Consider the following 17,451-nt stretch of genomic DNA (forward strand, 5'->3'; position numbering starts at 1 on the left):
CACCAGGAATGTCTCCTGGCCAAGACCCACTGAAATGAATGGGGCTTAGAGCCCTGCCACAAGGGGATGGACAGGTTGTGTACAGATGATTCCTTCCCCACAAATTCCCTCTTGCCCACAGGGGTTACCAATGTGTCCTCCTGGTAGTGACTCCTAACAAGTGGAGGTCACTGGCTAAATGTGATTATCTTTCAGAAAAAGCCCAGTTGTGAAGATAGGGAGGGGCAACAGCAGATGGATTTTGCATGTCATTGAAAGAGGCAGATTGGAGGCCAGTAAATTATCACCGTCCACTGGGAAGTTCTCCTGCGTCAGCCCTACTGAAAGGAATAGCAGCTGCACAAGGCCATGCCTGGATTGTGGTCCATAGTAATCTATCGAGGGTTTTTTTTTTTGGGGGGGGGGGTTGGTTGGTAGGGTTGCCAGGTCCCTCTTCCCCACCAGCTGGAGGTTTTTGGGCGGAGCCTGAGGGGGTGGGGTTTGGGGAGGGGAGGTGCTTCGATGCCACAGAGTCCAATGGCCAAAGTGGCCATTTTATCCAGGGGAACTGATCTCTATCGGCTGTAGATCAGTTGTAATAGCAGGAGATCTCCAGCTAGTACCTGGAGGTTGGCAACCCTACATATAACTGTTATCAGCCTGTGCCCATGCCACCCCCAACCATAAGGGACACAATTCCTTTTTTTCTCTTGTAAAATTATCAAAATAAAAAAAAATTATGAGGTTTTTCTCTCCAAGGCAAGCACTTCTTTATTACTGGGGTAGAGGATGCGGGGCGGGGGGGGACAGCTCTTCCATTGTTTCTTCAAAAATTACCATCTGTAGAGTGGGAAAAAACCTCTTAATTCCCCTTTTCATGTCCTGCCCACCATGTGGGTAGAGAAACAGCACAAAAATAACCCAGGTTTTGGCAAGAAGACAAACTTTTGTGCACGCGTGGCCATGTGAGGATCTTTTTCGAGCCTTTCCTTGAGTTCCGATTCAGAACCAAGCGGCTACGATGGGGCCACAAACTCTCAGAGGAAGGAGCACAGCCACAACCCTCTGGAAAAGATGGCTGCTTGGGAGGGTGGAATCTATGGTCTTATACTCCCTGAGGTCCCTCTCTTCCCCAAACCCCACCCTCCCCAGATTCTGTGTGTGTGTGTGTGTGTGTGTGTAAAGAGCCATCAAGTCGAAGCCAACTTATGGCGACCCCTTATGGGGTTTTCAAGGCAAGAGACTAACAGAGGTGGTTTGCCAGTGCCTTCCTCTGTATAGCAGCCCTGGACTTCCTTGGTGGTCTCCCATCCAAATACTAACTAGGGCCGACCCTGCTTAGGTTCTGAGGAGATCAGGCTAGCCTGGGCCATCCCCTCCCAAATCTCCAGGAATATCCCAACAAGGAATTGGCAACTCTACATTTTGAACTTTATCTCAGAAGCCAAGACATCTAGAACCTACTCTGTTCTCCCTCCAGCTAGAATCTCCAGTAGGGTTGCCAACCTCCAGGTACTTGTGGAAAAAGTAGCCAAGTAGGAGGTAACACTGCTACATTCTTTTGTATCCCGAAGTGGAACTTGGCTACCATCCTAAATATCTGAATGCAGTCATGAATTATTGAAGCTGGAACTATATAAGATTGTTTGTTTAGGGGACTGAGGAAGAACAGAACAGAAGAATTTTGAAACGGCCGTATCCCCTTTCTACTTTGAATTCATTCTTTGAAGATACCAGCTGGATATTACTGTATGCATATTTTTGGAAGAAATGTACTAAGACATGCTTTGAACTTTGGATATTGATGGATTGATCAGTGATTGATCCCGAAGTGGAACTTGGCTACCATCCTAAATATCTGAATGCAGTCATGAATTATTGAAGCAGGAACTATATAAGATTGTTTGTTTAGGGGACTGAGGAAGAACTGAACAGAAGAATTTTGAAACGGCCGTATCCCCTTTCTACTTTGAATTCATTCTTTGAAGATACCAGCTGGATATTACTGTATGCATATTTTTGGAAGAAATGTACTAAGACATGCTTTGAACTTTGGATATTGATGGATTGATCAGTGATTGTTACTATGTATGATGTCTTGTTGGTAGCTCACAAATAGATATTTTTGCACTTTGTTATACACAGTTTCACTCCTGTGCTAATTTCCTAACCTCCAGGTACTAGCTGGAGATCTCCCACTATTACAACTGATCTCCAGCCAATAGAGTTCAGTTCACCAGGAGAAAATGGCTGCTTTGGCAATTGGACTCTATGGCATTGAAGTCCCTCCCCTCTCCAAATCCTGCCCTCCTCAGGCTCCGCCCCCAAAACCACCTGCAAGTGGCAAAGAAGGACCTGGCAACCCTAATCTCCAGTGTTGCTAGACTGCTGTGCACTGAATGAGCCATATCTCCAGTAATTTCCCAATCCAGAGCTGGCAACCCTAGAGGGTCTCCCATATTGCACATGAGATCTAGCTGGGGCCTTACAGTCCTGTTGCAGCCTACCCAGGGTGCATCCGAGAAAGGAGACACAGCACACAAGCCTCCCCATCCCCGCTGTGAGAGGAAGGAAACCCCTCCCAAATCCTCTGGCTATTCTTGTATCCCTGGCAGGCGACTCCTATTGTAGCTGTGTCATGACAACTTTTAATTTCCTTCTTTCCCCATTCCTCTCCCCCCTCCACCTCCTGGTTTCAGATTCAGCAAAAGAGGGCCTTGACCTTCATTATCTAGAACAGAGGTGGGCAAATTACAGCCCCAGAACAGCATCCTGCCCAGGGGAGCTGTGCTTTTCCTCCAGCCCTCAAAGCTGTTTAACATCAGCATCAACTAGAGGTGCTCCTGATGCATGCTCCCAAAAATGTATTAAATGGCAGGGGCCATTTGGAGCAGCACAACCGGAGAAATGGCCACACCTGGGTCTCCGCCTGCTTCAGCAAGCTTCCAGTGCAATCCTAAGCAGAGTCACTCCAGCCTAAGCCCACTGGTTTCAATGGGTTTAAACTGGAGTGACTCTGCTTAGGATTGCACTGTTAATGTTGGGTGGCATTTCCTGGAGCTTATGCTGGAAACAAGAAGAGCTGACAGAGACCCTGATGTGGCCCTTGGCCCAAAACAACTGCCCACTCTTGACCCAGAGCAAGGGTGAAGCTGAGGAACTGGGCAGAGACAAAGGTCGAAAGAGGCAACTTGGCACGTGAAGAGGTTACCATCTTTCCCTTGCATGCTGATGGCCACTGAAGGTTTCTTGAGTTTGCTGAGGACACTAATAGTTTTTCAGCGGGGGACCTCCGTGGGGAACGTCATCGAGTGTATCCTCCAAAGCAGCCATTTTCTCCAGGGGAACTGATCTCTGAAGTCTGGAGATCAATCTTAATTCCGGGAGATCTCCCAGACCCACCTGGAGGTCAGCAACCCTATATTCTCCCCTGTGCTGAAGACTTACATTTGTAAATACACAGATAATAAATCCTGTAGAACCTGACCCTGATGTCCCTGGTGTTTGCCACGGATTGTGGAAGTGGGGAACCTCTGTGTATTCCACATTTGGGATGGTTGAAAGACAGGAAAACAGAGATTGGGGGAAGGAATATCAGAGAGACAGAAGGCTTCCAAGACGAACTGGTGAGGTGGTGAGCTCCCCCTCCCTAGTAGTCTTCAAGTAGCGGCTCGATGAACACATGTCAGGGATGCTCGTCTAGGCTGATCCTGCATTGAGCAGGGGGTTGGACTAGATGGCTTATAGGGTCCCTTCCAACTCTATGATTCAATAGTTCAAGATTACCTTTGGTGCGGCAACTTTGAAAAGAACAGGTTAATTTAACAGACCCAAAGGCTTGAAGAGTGGGCACTACAACCACTAAGATCTTTAGAGCTATAGGTTTCTACCCTTTTCTTTTCCCACCCTTCTCTCCCCCCGCCCCTGTCAACTGTTAAGGCACATTATTCTCCCTCTCCCCCAGTTTCTGCCCCAACCTTTGTGATATATTTAATTTTTTTAATTTATTGCAATTAAAATTAGTTTAAAATGTTTGTAAAGGGCCCTCGAGTCAGTCCCCTTCCCAAGGTCACGGCTGTCAGCTCACAGATTCAAAGCCCAAGACACAACAATCAGAAAGCAGAAACCCTGCCAAAACTGACGGCCAAGGCATTGTTACAGAACACCAGTGCCAAGCCACATTTTGTACAGGAAATGGGGAGAAAAGTCCCATTTAATTAATCTAGGGGAAAGTCTTTGCTAACTCCACATAGGGAGATCCATCAGCCTCGAGAGTGAGAAAAACTCTGTAGAGAGTTACCCTCAAAAGAAAATGATATTGGATGCTATACTATGAGATACTTCAAAAATAAAATGTTCTGCCTTGGGTTGAAGGGAAGTCTGAAGTGTGGAAAGGCTGCTGCAACAAAAAGTCATCTGGTATTGGGGCTGCCAACTCCACCTTGGGAAATTCCTGGAAATTTGGATATGGAGCCTGGGGAGGGTGGCGTTTGAGGAGCAGAAGAGCTCAGCAGCGACATGATGTCGTAAGATCCATCCTCCAAAGCTGCCATTTCCTCCAGGGGAAATGACCTCTGGAGTCTAGAGATCAGTTGTCATTCTGGGATAGGGTTGCCAACCTCCAGGTATTAGCTGAAGATCTCCTGCTATTACAGCTGATCTCCAGCCAATAGAGAATAGTTTCCCTGGAGAAAATGGTCGCTTTGGCAATTGGACTCTATGGCATTGAAGTCCCTCCTCAGGCTCCACCCCCAAAATCTCCCATTGGTGGCAAAGAGGGACCTGGCAACCCTATTCTGGGAGAATGTCAGGCCCCCAAGACTGACAATGGGCCTGCCACTCTAACTAAATCACCATTCTCACACCACTGAACAAAGAACTCAAGAAGGTCAGAAGGTTGGGAACCCTATGTGGGGTGCTCAGAATGTTCTGGGTTCTGGAGCCCAGGACAATCCTGGCTATACATGAAGCCCCCCCCCCCCGAGTGTGAAGGCAGGAAACAGGGCTCACCCCCTCACCTTTTTCCATGTACTCCGTTATGATGTACACAGGCTTCTGGGTTACCACAGCATACAGCCTCACCAGCCGCGGGTGCCGCAATTTCTTCATTAGGTTGGCTTCGGCAAGGAAGGCCTCAGGCGACATGCTGCCTTGCTTCAGGCTCTTGACAGCAACTTTGGTGTGACCATTGTAGTAACCTACAGAGAAACAGAGTGAAGTGCTGAGCCCAAGAATCCTTATCTGTCTAGTACATTTTTTAATCATATCAACCATCCAAGGAGCTTACAGTACTGTAAATGTACCCTTCCATATTTTATCCTCACAACAACAACCCTGTGAGGTAGGTTATGCCAAGAGAGAATTACTAGCCCATGGTCAACTAGTAGTAACTTTCCTGGCAGGCTGGGTATTTGAACTTGGACCTCCCAGATCCTAGTCCAATACTCCAACCACTTTATGACACTGCAAAGTGAAAAACAGAACTTAAGTCTGTGGTCATGGCTCAGTGGTATAGCATCTGCTTTGCATGTGGAAGATGCCAGGACCAGTTTCTAGTTTAAAAGATCAAGGAGTAGGTGATGCAAAAGATCTCTAGAAAAAAAAGGAATTAACATATAAGAAGTAAAACACAGTTGTATACATTTCTTTTCTTCTCTTCTCTTCTTTTCCTGCTTGTTTTTGTTGGGAAAATCTTACAGAATTATTTAAAAAAATCCACATGGGTTCATAGGCTAAACCAGTGTTTTTTCTGGGGCTGTGGCTCAGTGGTAGAGCATCTGCTTTGCATGCAGAAAGTCCCAGGTTCAATCCCCATCATCTCCAGTTAAAAGGACCAGGCAGTAGGCTATTACAACTGATCTCCAGCCAATAGATATCAGTTCACCTGGAGAAAATGGCCGCTTTGGCGACTGGACTCTATGGCATTGAAGTCCCTCCCCTCCCCAAACCCCGCCCTCCTCAGGCTCCGCCCCAAAAACCTCCCACCAGTGGCAAAGAGGGACCTGGCAACCCTACTTCTGACATACAAGATTTTGTGCAGGCTCCAGCTCACTGTAAAACTTATTTCCACAATCATGAGGACTAGACATTTATTGGGTTTTTTAAAAACAGACTCCCAAGGTGCTGAAATGCAGAAAATTCAAATGACCACCACCCTTGTTCCCAGTCATCACCACACTGACCCATCCAGACTTCTCCAAACTGCCCAGCTCCCAGTTTCTCCACCAGTTTGAGTGTCTCCCGGGGCACCTCCCATTCATCCTGCCACCAGGGCTTCTGTGGCTTCTGGGTCTGGCAGGGTTTGCCAAGGAGGGTGCACAGCCCGTCGGTGTGATCTGGTATACAGGAGGCAGAATCAAATCAGAAAAGATGAAGCAAAGAGGAGGAGCAAAAGTTCTTTTGAAGGGTTATGGTCCAGGTGACAATTAAAATGTCCACTTGGAAGAAAGGGTCACTGCAAATCCTAGGAACAGGTAGGAAAGGAAGGTCATCAACTCCACATCCCAAAATAGGGCACATAATCCAGATCACAGCAGGCACAATGGGTGTGCTGCAGAAAGGGCAATGCAAATATCTCCATGTGACTGCAAAGGCTGATTCATACATTACCTTCTCAAGGAAGTGACATGGGCATTTCAGTGCCCCTCTGCCTGCTCTGCCCTGATCTGGATGGCCCAGGCTAGCCTGATGTTGTCAGATCTTGAAAGCTAAGCGGGGTTGACCCTGGCTAGTACTTGGATGGGAGACCACCAAGGAAGTCCATAGTCTCTACAGAGATGCAGTCAACGGCAAAGGCAAACCACCTCTGTTCGTCTCTTATCTTGGAAACCTATGGGGTCGCCATAAGTCAGCTGCCACTTGATGGTACTTTCTGCTCCCTGCCCGTTCTAGAATTCCATACTCCTACTTAAAACGTCTGCCTAGCAAAGTCCCACTGCCCACATCTGGCAAAGTGAGCCTCTGACAGTGGGCTCTAGTCTATGAAGGCTGATGCCAGAATAAAATCTTGTTGGCCTTTAAGGTGCCACAAGATTCTAGCTATTTTTTTCTGTAGCAAACTAACATGGTTACCCCTTGGGAATTCCAGAAGAGGTGCTGAGTTACACTGAATCCCTTAAAGAGCACGATAAAGTCCACCAAATATATTGGTAGCAAAAACTTTAGCAGGTGACAGCTCGCTTTACCAAAGGCAAGAAAAGTTCAGAATTCCTCCCACCTAGGGTTGCCAATATCCAGGTAGGGCCTGGAGAGCTCCTGGGATTACAATTGATCTGCAGATTCCAGAGCTCAGTTCCCCGAAGAAAATGGCTGTTTTGGAGGGTGGACTCTATGACAACCTCTCTCTGCTGAGGCCCCTCCACAGACTCCACCCCCAAATCTCCAGGAATTTCCCAGCCTGGAGCTGGCAATCCTACTCCCACCAATAGCCAGAACAGGCAGAGAAGGATGGAGAGGCTCCCAGGACTGGCCAGAGTCTTCTAGCCTTACGCGTGTAATGCTCCACCAGCTTGTGCAGGCTGTCAAAAGGGATACGAGGGGAGATGTAGCAGCCGCCATTGTCCATGTTGCGGATCTTGTAATGCTTCACTACTTCCCCTTGGTTCTGGTCAAAGTCCCGCACGGAGAGGGAAAAGGATCCTAGGAGGACGCACGAGAAAAAGGGAACTCAGGTTCTGGATCAGGTTCTTTTCTTTCCTTCTATCTAGAAATGACTGTTCCTTACCAGCTGGGTTCATCTAGCTCAGTATTATCTACACTGGTTGTTGGTGGCTCTCCCAGATCTTGGGGAGCCAGAGGTTCTATCTCATCTCAGTACCCACCACTCAAAATGCTAGGCACTGAACCTGAGACCATTTTCATGCACAGCAAATGGTCTCCCACTGAGCAATAGCCTCCCCCACAAAAAGAAGTCACTATAGAAATTCTTTCTTCCTCCCTTATAATTTTTAAAAGACGTTTCTTCCTCCAAATGTGCTTTGAGATTTTGCTTTCCGTGAGAATCGGCAGAATGTCTCAGCTATTACCACCTCTGCTAGATTGTACGGGGAGCTGCTTCAGCAGTTGGGGGTCCCAAAAGAAAATTCAGAGCTCATCAGAGGCAGATCATAACGTAGCACATCTTCATTGACACCTTGCGATGAATCCCAGGAGGTCTGTGTGGATTCTGTCCCCCCTTACCTCAAAAAGATTTCCTGTTCCATTCCAACAGGAATCTCCAGTGAACTTTTTGTTTTGTTTTTTAAAAAGAAGTGCCAGTACTCATATATAAAGTTCCTCGATTGGTACCAACTCCCCCTCAGGACTTGGGAGAAACCACCCCCCCTTGACAGTACTGGTGAGTACTACCACAAAAAAAGCCCTGGGAATCTCCATATTTATACCCCACCTTTAACCATGACGAATGGCAGGGTATAAATGTTTTAATTAATACATTATTAGACTCAAAGGGGCCCACCTTTCCTAACAATTCTGGTCACTAACAAGACAGAACTGCCCTTTTGAAAGGGGCTGGGTTTGACTCAAGGAACAAAAAGCATTAGTATCTTATTAATGCTCAGGGCATGTCTGCACCAAACGTTTCGTCCCAGTTTAACTCTTATGATTTCTCTCAAAGGATCCCAAAATCTCATGTTCAGGAATTTTCTGACCGGAAACAGATAAATTGTTTTTATCAAGGCAGGTGAAGGAAGTTTGAAAAGGATTTCTGTTTGTACGGTGGCCACTTTTATCCCATTTCGTATTGTTTCAAAAACCTGTCTGACTGTGTGTTCCTCAAGGCAAGCAAAACCTCTCTCAACTCAGCTTCAGCTCTCTAGCAGTTTCTTGGAGTTTCCCGCATTTCTTGGGGGAAATGAATTACAGTTTAGCCAAACTGAGTCAGTAGTATGGATACCCTTCTGTGCCCAGTCTCCAAACCCCCCAATGTCACAAAGCTTTGACTCTCATCTGCGGGGCCACTGGTTACCTTTGGTGGATTCACTCTCTCGGATGAGGAAAGCACCATGTGTGTTACCGGCAGCCAGGAGCTGCCGTTCAGCATCCTTCCTGCTGAGGGCTTTGAAAAACCACCTGCCAGAAACAACAAAGAGCTCATAAACGTCTTTCCCACCATGTAGTTTGTGATCAGAGTAAGCAGTTGCAATGAGGTTTATTTAAGCAAGTAAGAACATTGGCCTTTTACGCGTGGTCTGTTTCTGTGGATCTGCTGCTCTCTAACAGCACAGTATTTGCAGTCAAATTCTCAAAACAGTATGCACAGGGGCTTCCACACACACACCCCAAAGAAATTGAAGGAGTACCTTGTGATCAATTATGCATCCCCAATGAAAATGCAGAGTTTCTGAAACATGTGTGAGTCCCTCCTCCCTGAAAACGCTTCTTTGTAATTGGCTGCAGTCTATTTTTTTGAAATATGTCACCAGCCCCTGCCAGCCCCACAGCAGGATTCATTCATTTGATCTGAACTGTGACCACTTTACAGCCAAAGCAGAGAAGGGTCTGGACAACCCCCCAACCAATTTGTTTCTGGCTACCTCAACGCAGAGGCCATAAGAACATAAAAACACTCACACAGTCGTTTGTGACCATTTCATTGCTCCAATGGTACACTCACAACAAAAAACAGGCTTTCATGCCTATAAGAGGAAGAGTATAAGGCAGCAAATCAGCCCGGCTCTGTTCCATTCTGCCAAGAACCGAAACAGACCCACACTCGCTGTGAAACTGACCAAATAAGCAGCCTCATGGGTTGTTTGTGATTATTTCAGCATTCTCTCAAGTGTTCGCTCTGAAACTGACCCACACATGCTGTGAAACTGACCAAATAAGCAGCCCCATGGTATTTCAGCATTATTCTCTTGCTAGTGCACTCGCAAATAGCTTTGAGCGGAGGGGTTGGATGAGGGGGACAGACACGTGAGAGGCAAAAGTGTGAATGGGCATAGGGAGAAAAACCCGAAGTGACAAATATGCATAGGACCGGCTTTCGATTCGGGATCAAGGCAGACTTTAAACTCTGGGTAAAACGGCATCCTGAAAACGTGGGGAAAATGAGAGTGGAGAGTGAGGCAACATCTGAAGGTGGAAAAATACATGCATAATTAAAATGAAGACCCAAAGTAGTTGGGCGGGGTGTGTGTGTGTGACCACAACAGGAACAACCCGTGCATAAAAGTCCATTGAGTACTCAGATTTTAAAAGTGCATGAAACATTTCCCCAAACATGAAAGCACACATTAAAATAATTACAATAGAGTATCCCCCAACCTGTCCCCTGCCTCTCTAGTTCAGATAGAGTGAGAAAGAGAGTGACAGAGTTGCACCAATTCACAAATACATTAACACAGTGGAAACTATGATAGGGATTAAAATCTCTATTCTGTGCACCACTTGCATGGTTCCTTCATTGCAGCTGCATAACTCTGCCTTGGAACCCATCACTCGGTCACGCTCCAGGATGACAAAGGGACAGAACTAAAGATTTGGCATTTATAAAATCTACTCTTTCAGAGCTGGTTTCTTCCTTTGTTTTGGCATATTTCTAATCACCTAGAAAGACTTGAGGGTAGTTTATGAATGACGCTTTGAGGGAGAACACGATCATTTCTACTCACGGTTCTTGTTCCAGGCTGTTGTATCTCACAACGAAGTTGCATGGGATAAAGCCCACCTGCCCTGTAGTGAGGGATTGGGCTTTCCACCACTCTCCATCCCTGGAACGGGGAAAATAAATATCCGTCGTCCCCCTTTGCTGTGTAATTTTATTTTATTCATTCTAGAAAAAACATACTTCTACACCACTTTTCCTGCTCAGAGCAGTTAACAGGAAAATCTAAAAACGAATTCAGTAAAACAATCACCCAAAAAAAAGCAACAACAAATGCAATGTATCAAACACCAGTCACTATAGGGAAGCCAACTAAACCAGGCTCAATTGACTCCAGCAGAAACAAGAGATTTGAATCCTCTACTGAATCCCCCCAAAAGGGGGCTTTGCACACCTAGATGATACTGAGGAGTGGGGGGACCATGGGGGCAGCATCTTGTACATGTGCATCATGGCATGCAAGCCCACAATGCAAGTCATACTGCTAGTGAATGTGAGAGTCAAGAGCTTTTGTCAAAGTGCCAGACCCATAGGTAAAACTCTTAAGCGGGAACAGACTTACTCTTATTTAATTATTTAAAACATTTATTAGCCACCTTTCTCCCTTGTGGAACTCAAGGCGGCTTACAATACTCTTACTTACTCTTCCAGTACCCGCAGCTGTTCCCCTTTCCGAAGCACCAAGTCTCCATCATGGGTTGATTGGTAATCATATAATGCAACCACCAGGTTATCTGAAAGGAAAATTAATACACTTCTAGAAGATATTCAGAGTTGCTTGACAGGGGGAGATATTTCAAACTCGGCTTGCATAACTGGGGAGTTACTTGAAGATAATGTAACATGCGTTTGCAAACAACAGCCGGCCTAATCGCACAAGCAATGAAAGCCGTCCCTTGAGAAGGGGATGCAATATTTTTAGGGATGACTGTAAAGCAGTGAGAATTAATCCTCAGATCCTTTGCAATGCCTCTGAAGATGCTGCCCCCACTTCTCCCAGCCAGTCTGGGGCGTTACCCCCTTTGCTTCGTCTGTACCCTGGGAATGTCCCCTTGTTCAGTCCTATGCCCTAGATTGGCTTGCTGGCCAGCTCCCACTTGAAGACACCACAAACGTTTCTATGTTCCCAGTGAGGCCGTCAGACGATTGTCAACTCTGGGCTTAAAAGTCTGCTGCCTCCACCTCCAGTACAAGATCTGCTGAGTTTGAGAGATGCTGACCAAGTTTGTGCCCTTTTGGCACCAAGGGCGAGAGAAGCTTCCAGCTGACCTCTTTTGATAGGATGGTAAATCTGAGCCAGAGAAAAATCCCCCCTCCTTTTTCCATCCCGCCCCAGTTTATCTGCCCTGTTGATGAAAAGCAATGCAGTGGTTATGTGAGGCAGCTGAGAGCAGAGAAAATGATTGCAGTGTGTTGTCCCTCAGAGAAAATGGCAACTCACATCCTTGCTGACTGAGCTCCCTTCCCTCTCCAATCTTGGCTAGGACTGCCAGACTCCAGGTGGGACCTGGAGATCTGGAATTTCAGCTGATCTCCATATGACAGAGATCAGTTCCCCTGGTAGGGTTGCCAACCTCCCAGCACTAGCTGGAGAGCTCCTGCTATTACATCTGATCTCCAGTCAATAGAGATCAGTTCACCTGGAGAAAATGGCCACTTTGGCAACTGGACTCTACGTCATTGAAGTCTCTCCCCTCCCCAAACTCTGCCCTCCTCAGCCCCCACTCCCAAAATATCCAGGTATTTCCCAGTCCAGAGCTGGCAACCCTATCCCCTGGAGATATGGCTACTTTGGAAGGTGGACTTGATGGCACTATACCTCAGTGAGGTCACCCCCAAATCCTGCCCTCCCTAGGCTTCACCCCCAAAATCTCCAGGAATTTCCCAAGCTGGAGTTGGCAACCCTAATCTTGGCCATCCCTAGGCTCTGCCCCCAAATCTCCAGGAATTTCCCATCCTGAAGTTGGCAAACAAGGCTTGTATCATGTTCAGATGTAATAGTGGGAGATTTTCAGCTACCACCTGGAGGCTGGCAACTCTATGTACATGCATTGACTGTAACATGAGAATTACTCAACACACATATAAAGAGTAAACAAATGTACACTGTACACAATTGTATGTGCGTTCAGTGTAACTTGTGCACATGACTTAATTTTCAGGCATTTTTAACTACGTTCCCAGAATACACCCTCATGCACCCCCTGTGTATTCTGAAAATTGCAGCTCCCAGAACACCTGATAACCAACGTCAGGCATTCTGGGAACTACAATTCCCACAATGCAGTGCAGGAGAGGATTAGGGTTTCCAACTTCCAAGTGGTGGCTGGAGATCTCCTGCTATTACAACTGATCTCTAAATGACAGAGATCAGTTTCCCTGGAGAAAATGGCTGCTTTGGCCATTGGACCCGATGGCATTGAAGTCCCTCTCCTCTCCAAACCCGGCCTTCCTCAGGCTCCACGCCCATAATCTCCAGGTATTTCCCAACCTGGAGCTGGCAACCCTAGAGAGGATGTAAGCAGAGGACTACAGTCTGCGTTTGTGTGCCCTGGCCTTTCACCCAAGTTCCCAATGTCCTGCCCTGACAGTGGTAGATAGGCTTTTTGGCCTGCATTGCAGTTAGGAGTGGGAAGATAGTAAAACCTTGAAGAGGAGAACTGGGAGGAGGAACCACTTCATTAGACAGCAGAGGATTCCAAGCTTCAGAGCCATTGGCAGTCGGCCTCTGAGGGAGAAATAAAGACAAAGTCAAGATCATTTGGTAGCACTTCTCAAGAGAAGAGGGTGACCATCACATTTCTCACCAGGCGGGTTGCCAACAACCAGGTCAAGCCAGAATTACAACTGATTGCCAGACAAAACCAGTTCCCCTGGAGAAGGTGGCTGCTTTGGGTGGACTGTATGAAATTATAACCCACTAAAGTCCCTCTAAGGAGCCCCATGGTGCAGAGTGGTAAGCTGCAGTACTGCAGTCAAAAGCTCTGCTCACGACCTGAGTTTGATCCCGACGGAAGTTGGTTTCAGGTAGCCGGCTCAAGGTTGACTCAGCCTTCCATCCTTCCAAGGTAAAGGGAAGATGACTGGGGAAGGAACTGGCAAACCACCCCATAAACAAAGTCTGCCTAGTAAATGTCGGGATGTGACGTCACCCCATGGGTCAGGAATGACCCAGTGCTTGCACAGGGGACCTTTACCTTTAAAGTCCCTCTTGAAGTGCCCACAATAAAGGTATTTTACCTGTGGCACTACAAACTGCCCCTGTGTACATAAACAGGTGCAGGAATCCTCCTTTTAGACATGACACCCATGTAGATAAAACAAGAACCGCCCCCCCTTCCTCTGCAAACTCTTGCTTTTCACTCAGTCTGCATAAAAGCACTCACATAACATTCCTCTAACTGCAACATTCAGAGAGAGAGAGAGAGAGAGAGAGAGAGCGCTGTCTCTCCCTCCCCCCGCTGTGGAGAATGGCCAGGTCCCCCTTTCCCTTACCCTCAATGGTTGGGAGGCTAAAGCCTCCCCTCCCCTCTAGCCGCGATTGCTGGGCGGGCGGCTCGGCAGTTCCTCCCCCCCCCCGCCTATCAGCTGTTGGGCGGGCGGGCTTCCTTTGGTAGACCTGGCCTCCGGCTGAGTCCCACTGGGAGGCCATGTCTACCCACTGGCTTTCTTGGCGGTAGACCTGGACTCCAAGGAGGGGAAAAAGTCCCCCTTCAGAGGCCAGGTCTACCAATTGGCTTCTATGGGCCTCCGGAGGCCAGGTCTACTGCCAAGAAAGCCAATGGGTAGACCTCGCCTCCCAATGGGACTCAGCCGGAGGCCAGGTAGACCAGGCCTCCAGACGAGAACTCCGGACGGGGAGGGGGAAATGGCAGGGACTTACAATTTAATTTTTATCAATAAATAAGATCACTATTAAGTATGATATCAAGTTTTATTCAGTGTACCTACAGTTTAATTAAGACTTAAAACTTTAATTAAAGTTTATTAAGTTAATAAACAGTGTACCTACCTATATAGTTTAAGTTTAAGAAATTTGGCTCTCAAAAGAAATCAATCGTTGTACTGTTGATATTTGGCTCTTTTGACTAATGAGTTTGCCGACCCCTGACCTGGGGTAACGTGTTTTTTTAGGCACAACTCCTCCCCAAACCCACCCTCCCCAGGCTCCACCCTTTCAGTCCCCAGGAATTTCCCAATCCAGATTTGGCAAGCCTAGCCTCCCACTCTTTTTGGAGGGAAATGAATGTGGATGCAAAGAGTAGGGTTGCCAACCTCCCAGTGGAGGCTGGACACCTGCTATTACAACTAATCTCCAGGCGACAGAGATCAGTTCACCTGGAGAAAATGGCTGCTTTGGAAGGTGAACTTTATGGTATTATACCCCATTGAAGTCCCTCCCCAAACCCTGCCCTCCTCAGTCTCCACCCCCAAAATCTGGCAACCCTATCAAAGAGGGATGCAAGATTGATACGCTAAGTTAGCAACCATTGGTAACAGACCCTAGTGGGTTGCTTTTTAAAATAAAAACTTTTTAAAAGAACTACGGTAATTGTCTCTATTGAAAATGAACTGTCATATAGAGACCAGTGTTGCAACCTACATTCCAGGATCCATCCAGCTGAAGAGAAAATGTACATCGTGCAGGGGAGACAGACATGGCAGGTTAGGGAGGAAAGGAATTTTAACAGCGAGAAGCTGTAATGTGGTTTGGCTTTCAAAGCCGGGGCCAGGGGAACGTTCAGGAACTTTGTGCAAAGCATTCGGCAAGGAGTCAATGCAGACATTTAAGGAAAGCTGTGGGGAATTTGAGCAGAAGGTTGTCTCACCTCTAACTTGGTGTCTGGGTCGATGGGGTAGTGGCAGATCTCACAAATTTCTATATTCTCCATCCACTCGTCCTCTGAACTGTAGCAGCAACCCATCATCTCTGCCAGGGTGTGGGAGGGAGACAAAAGATACCCCACTTCAAATCACTGTCCAGCTACGGGTGGCTTTGAGTAAATTGCTTAGGAAAAGAAGTTAAAAAGACCTCCAGGTGGGGCCTGGAGTTCTTCCACGATTACAACTGATCTCCCGATCACTTCCTCTGGAGAAAATGGCAGCTTCAGAGGGCAGACTCTATGGCATCACAACCCCAAACTCCACCCTCCCTAGGCTCTGCCCCCAAACCTCCAGGAATTTCCCAACCTGGAGTTGGCAACCTGGACACATAGACTTCATAATGTGTGAATTAGCCCAATATTATTTGGCATTAGAAGCATATTTTCAACACTTCCAGAAACAGAGCAAAATAACTTCATCCAAAGGTTCCAGTCCCTCCAACAATTGGTCGCTATCCCCCCCCCCAAAAAAGGCCAGAACTCAAGGTAGTACAACTGAGGACCTGTTCTATACTTCTAGACACCCAAGTCCAAACTCCTCTTTGAGAGTTAGTCCTACAGCTTCATGTTCTCTTGTCCCTTTAGAACCAAAAGTAGTTGCAGTAAACAAATGTAGATCAGCTCCAAAAAGAGAATGTTTCACTACCTGATACTGCTTTTGATAAAATTAATCAAGACACTCAAACCTCACAATCTTCATACCCTCTCTTAGAATGTAGCAGGGTGGGCTTCTAAGAAGATCCTTCCAGAGGTGCAACATCTGCTGAATAAAGCAGGCATTGTCCTCCTCCAGGAAACTTGGGTGACTGGGGAAATGCTTTTTACAGGGTTCTCCGTTCGGGCTCAAATTAATGTTAAGGGGGGCAAGTAGGGTTGCCAACCTCCAGGTACTAGCTGGAGATCTCCTGCTATTACAACTGATCTGCCGATAGTGATCAATTCCCCTGGGGAAAATGTCCACTTTGCCAATTGGACTCTATGGCATTGAAGTCCCTCCCCTCCCCAAACCCCCTCCCTCCTCAGGCTCCGCCCCCACCGGGGGTGAAGAGGGATCTGGCAACCCTCAGACAGGTTTAAAATTGACAGATTAGAGCAGTTAGATTCTTCCCCTTTGGCTTTGCCAGTTTTGATGCATCTAAATGATGTTAAATTGATAATTATTACTGTTTATCTTACTCCATCCTCTGTAAAGGGGAAATTGAAATCTACGTGGAGCAACTTATCTGAACAACTGAGCAATCTGTCTTCTAAGTATCCTGAGGCTTTCTTAGTCATAGCAGGAGATTCGAACGCTCAATGCTCGTACTGGAGCAGATGACATGCACTGGTTTTTAGCCAGTGGAAGATTAGAAGCATCTGTGCTTTGTTATTTGAGGCAGAAATGCAGAGTCGGCAAGGTCAAAACTAAGGGATGCCTCTTTAGAATCAGGCCCATCATTGCTAACCAAACCTCAAGAATTATATCGGAGGGTTTCGATCAGTAGAGGAAACCAGCTGCGTCCAACACCAAATATATATATTTTTGTGATTATTTGCTATAACGATCTTGGCTGGCTGGTGACATATAAACAAAATGGCTCGTTCTCTTCATGCAGTTCTGCCACTGTTCTCAGCAGCAGTTGCAGCTGTGTTTCCTGAGAAAGATTCTGGGCCTTTAAAAGTTGCCCAGCAGGTAGAAATTCAGCAAATATGTTTGGTTTCCCCCCCCCCAGTTGGTGCATCCCCCACAACTGATGAACCTGTTGAATTCCCATGTAGTTAGAAGAGCTTCTGTCAGAAAAACTGGCAATTCTGTTTTCTCCTGAAGCAAACTTGCGTTGTTGTGTCAGTAAAATAGAAAAATGTATCAACCTGGGGCAGCAAATGCTCTCTTCGGCTGCTTTTGAATCTCTGTAATCTGTACCCAATACTAACACATTAACTTGGAGAGCCGGTATGGTGCGTAGTGGTTAGCATGTCAGACTAGGATCTGGGAGATCCTGG

At 46.9% G+C, this 17,451-nt stretch overlaps 1 protein-coding gene across 1 annotated transcript in view; it reads right to left on the reverse strand.

Annotated features, from left to right (window-relative positions):
* LCK (LCK proto-oncogene, Src family tyrosine kinase) overlaps positions 1 to 15,519 on the reverse strand; it is a 29,246-nt gene extending 13,727 nt beyond the window's left edge. The window contains exons 1-8 of the mRNA XM_056845766.1: positions 15,415 to 15,519; positions 13,232 to 13,313; positions 11,229 to 11,319; positions 10,593 to 10,691; positions 8,945 to 9,048; positions 7,468 to 7,617; positions 6,162 to 6,314; positions 4,998 to 5,177 (exon numbers count right to left, since the gene is read on the reverse strand). Coding sequence (XP_056701744.1) covers positions 4,998 to 5,177; positions 6,162 to 6,314; positions 7,468 to 7,617; positions 8,945 to 9,048; positions 10,593 to 10,691; positions 11,229 to 11,319; positions 13,232 to 13,313; positions 15,415 to 15,513 — 958 coding nt within the window. The 5' untranslated portion in view covers positions 15,514 to 15,519. The remainder of the gene's footprint in view (positions 1 to 4,997; positions 5,178 to 6,161; positions 6,315 to 7,467; positions 7,618 to 8,944; positions 9,049 to 10,592; positions 10,692 to 11,228; positions 11,320 to 13,231; positions 13,314 to 15,414) is intronic.
* Between the last annotated feature and the right edge of the window lie 1,932 nt (positions 15,520 to 17,451).

This window comes from Euleptes europaea, chromosome 3 (genome assembly GCF_029931775.1).
Source record: "Euleptes europaea isolate rEulEur1 chromosome 3, rEulEur1.hap1, whole genome shotgun sequence".
Lineage (NCBI taxonomy): Eukaryota > Metazoa > Chordata > Lepidosauria > Squamata > Sphaerodactylidae > Euleptes > Euleptes europaea.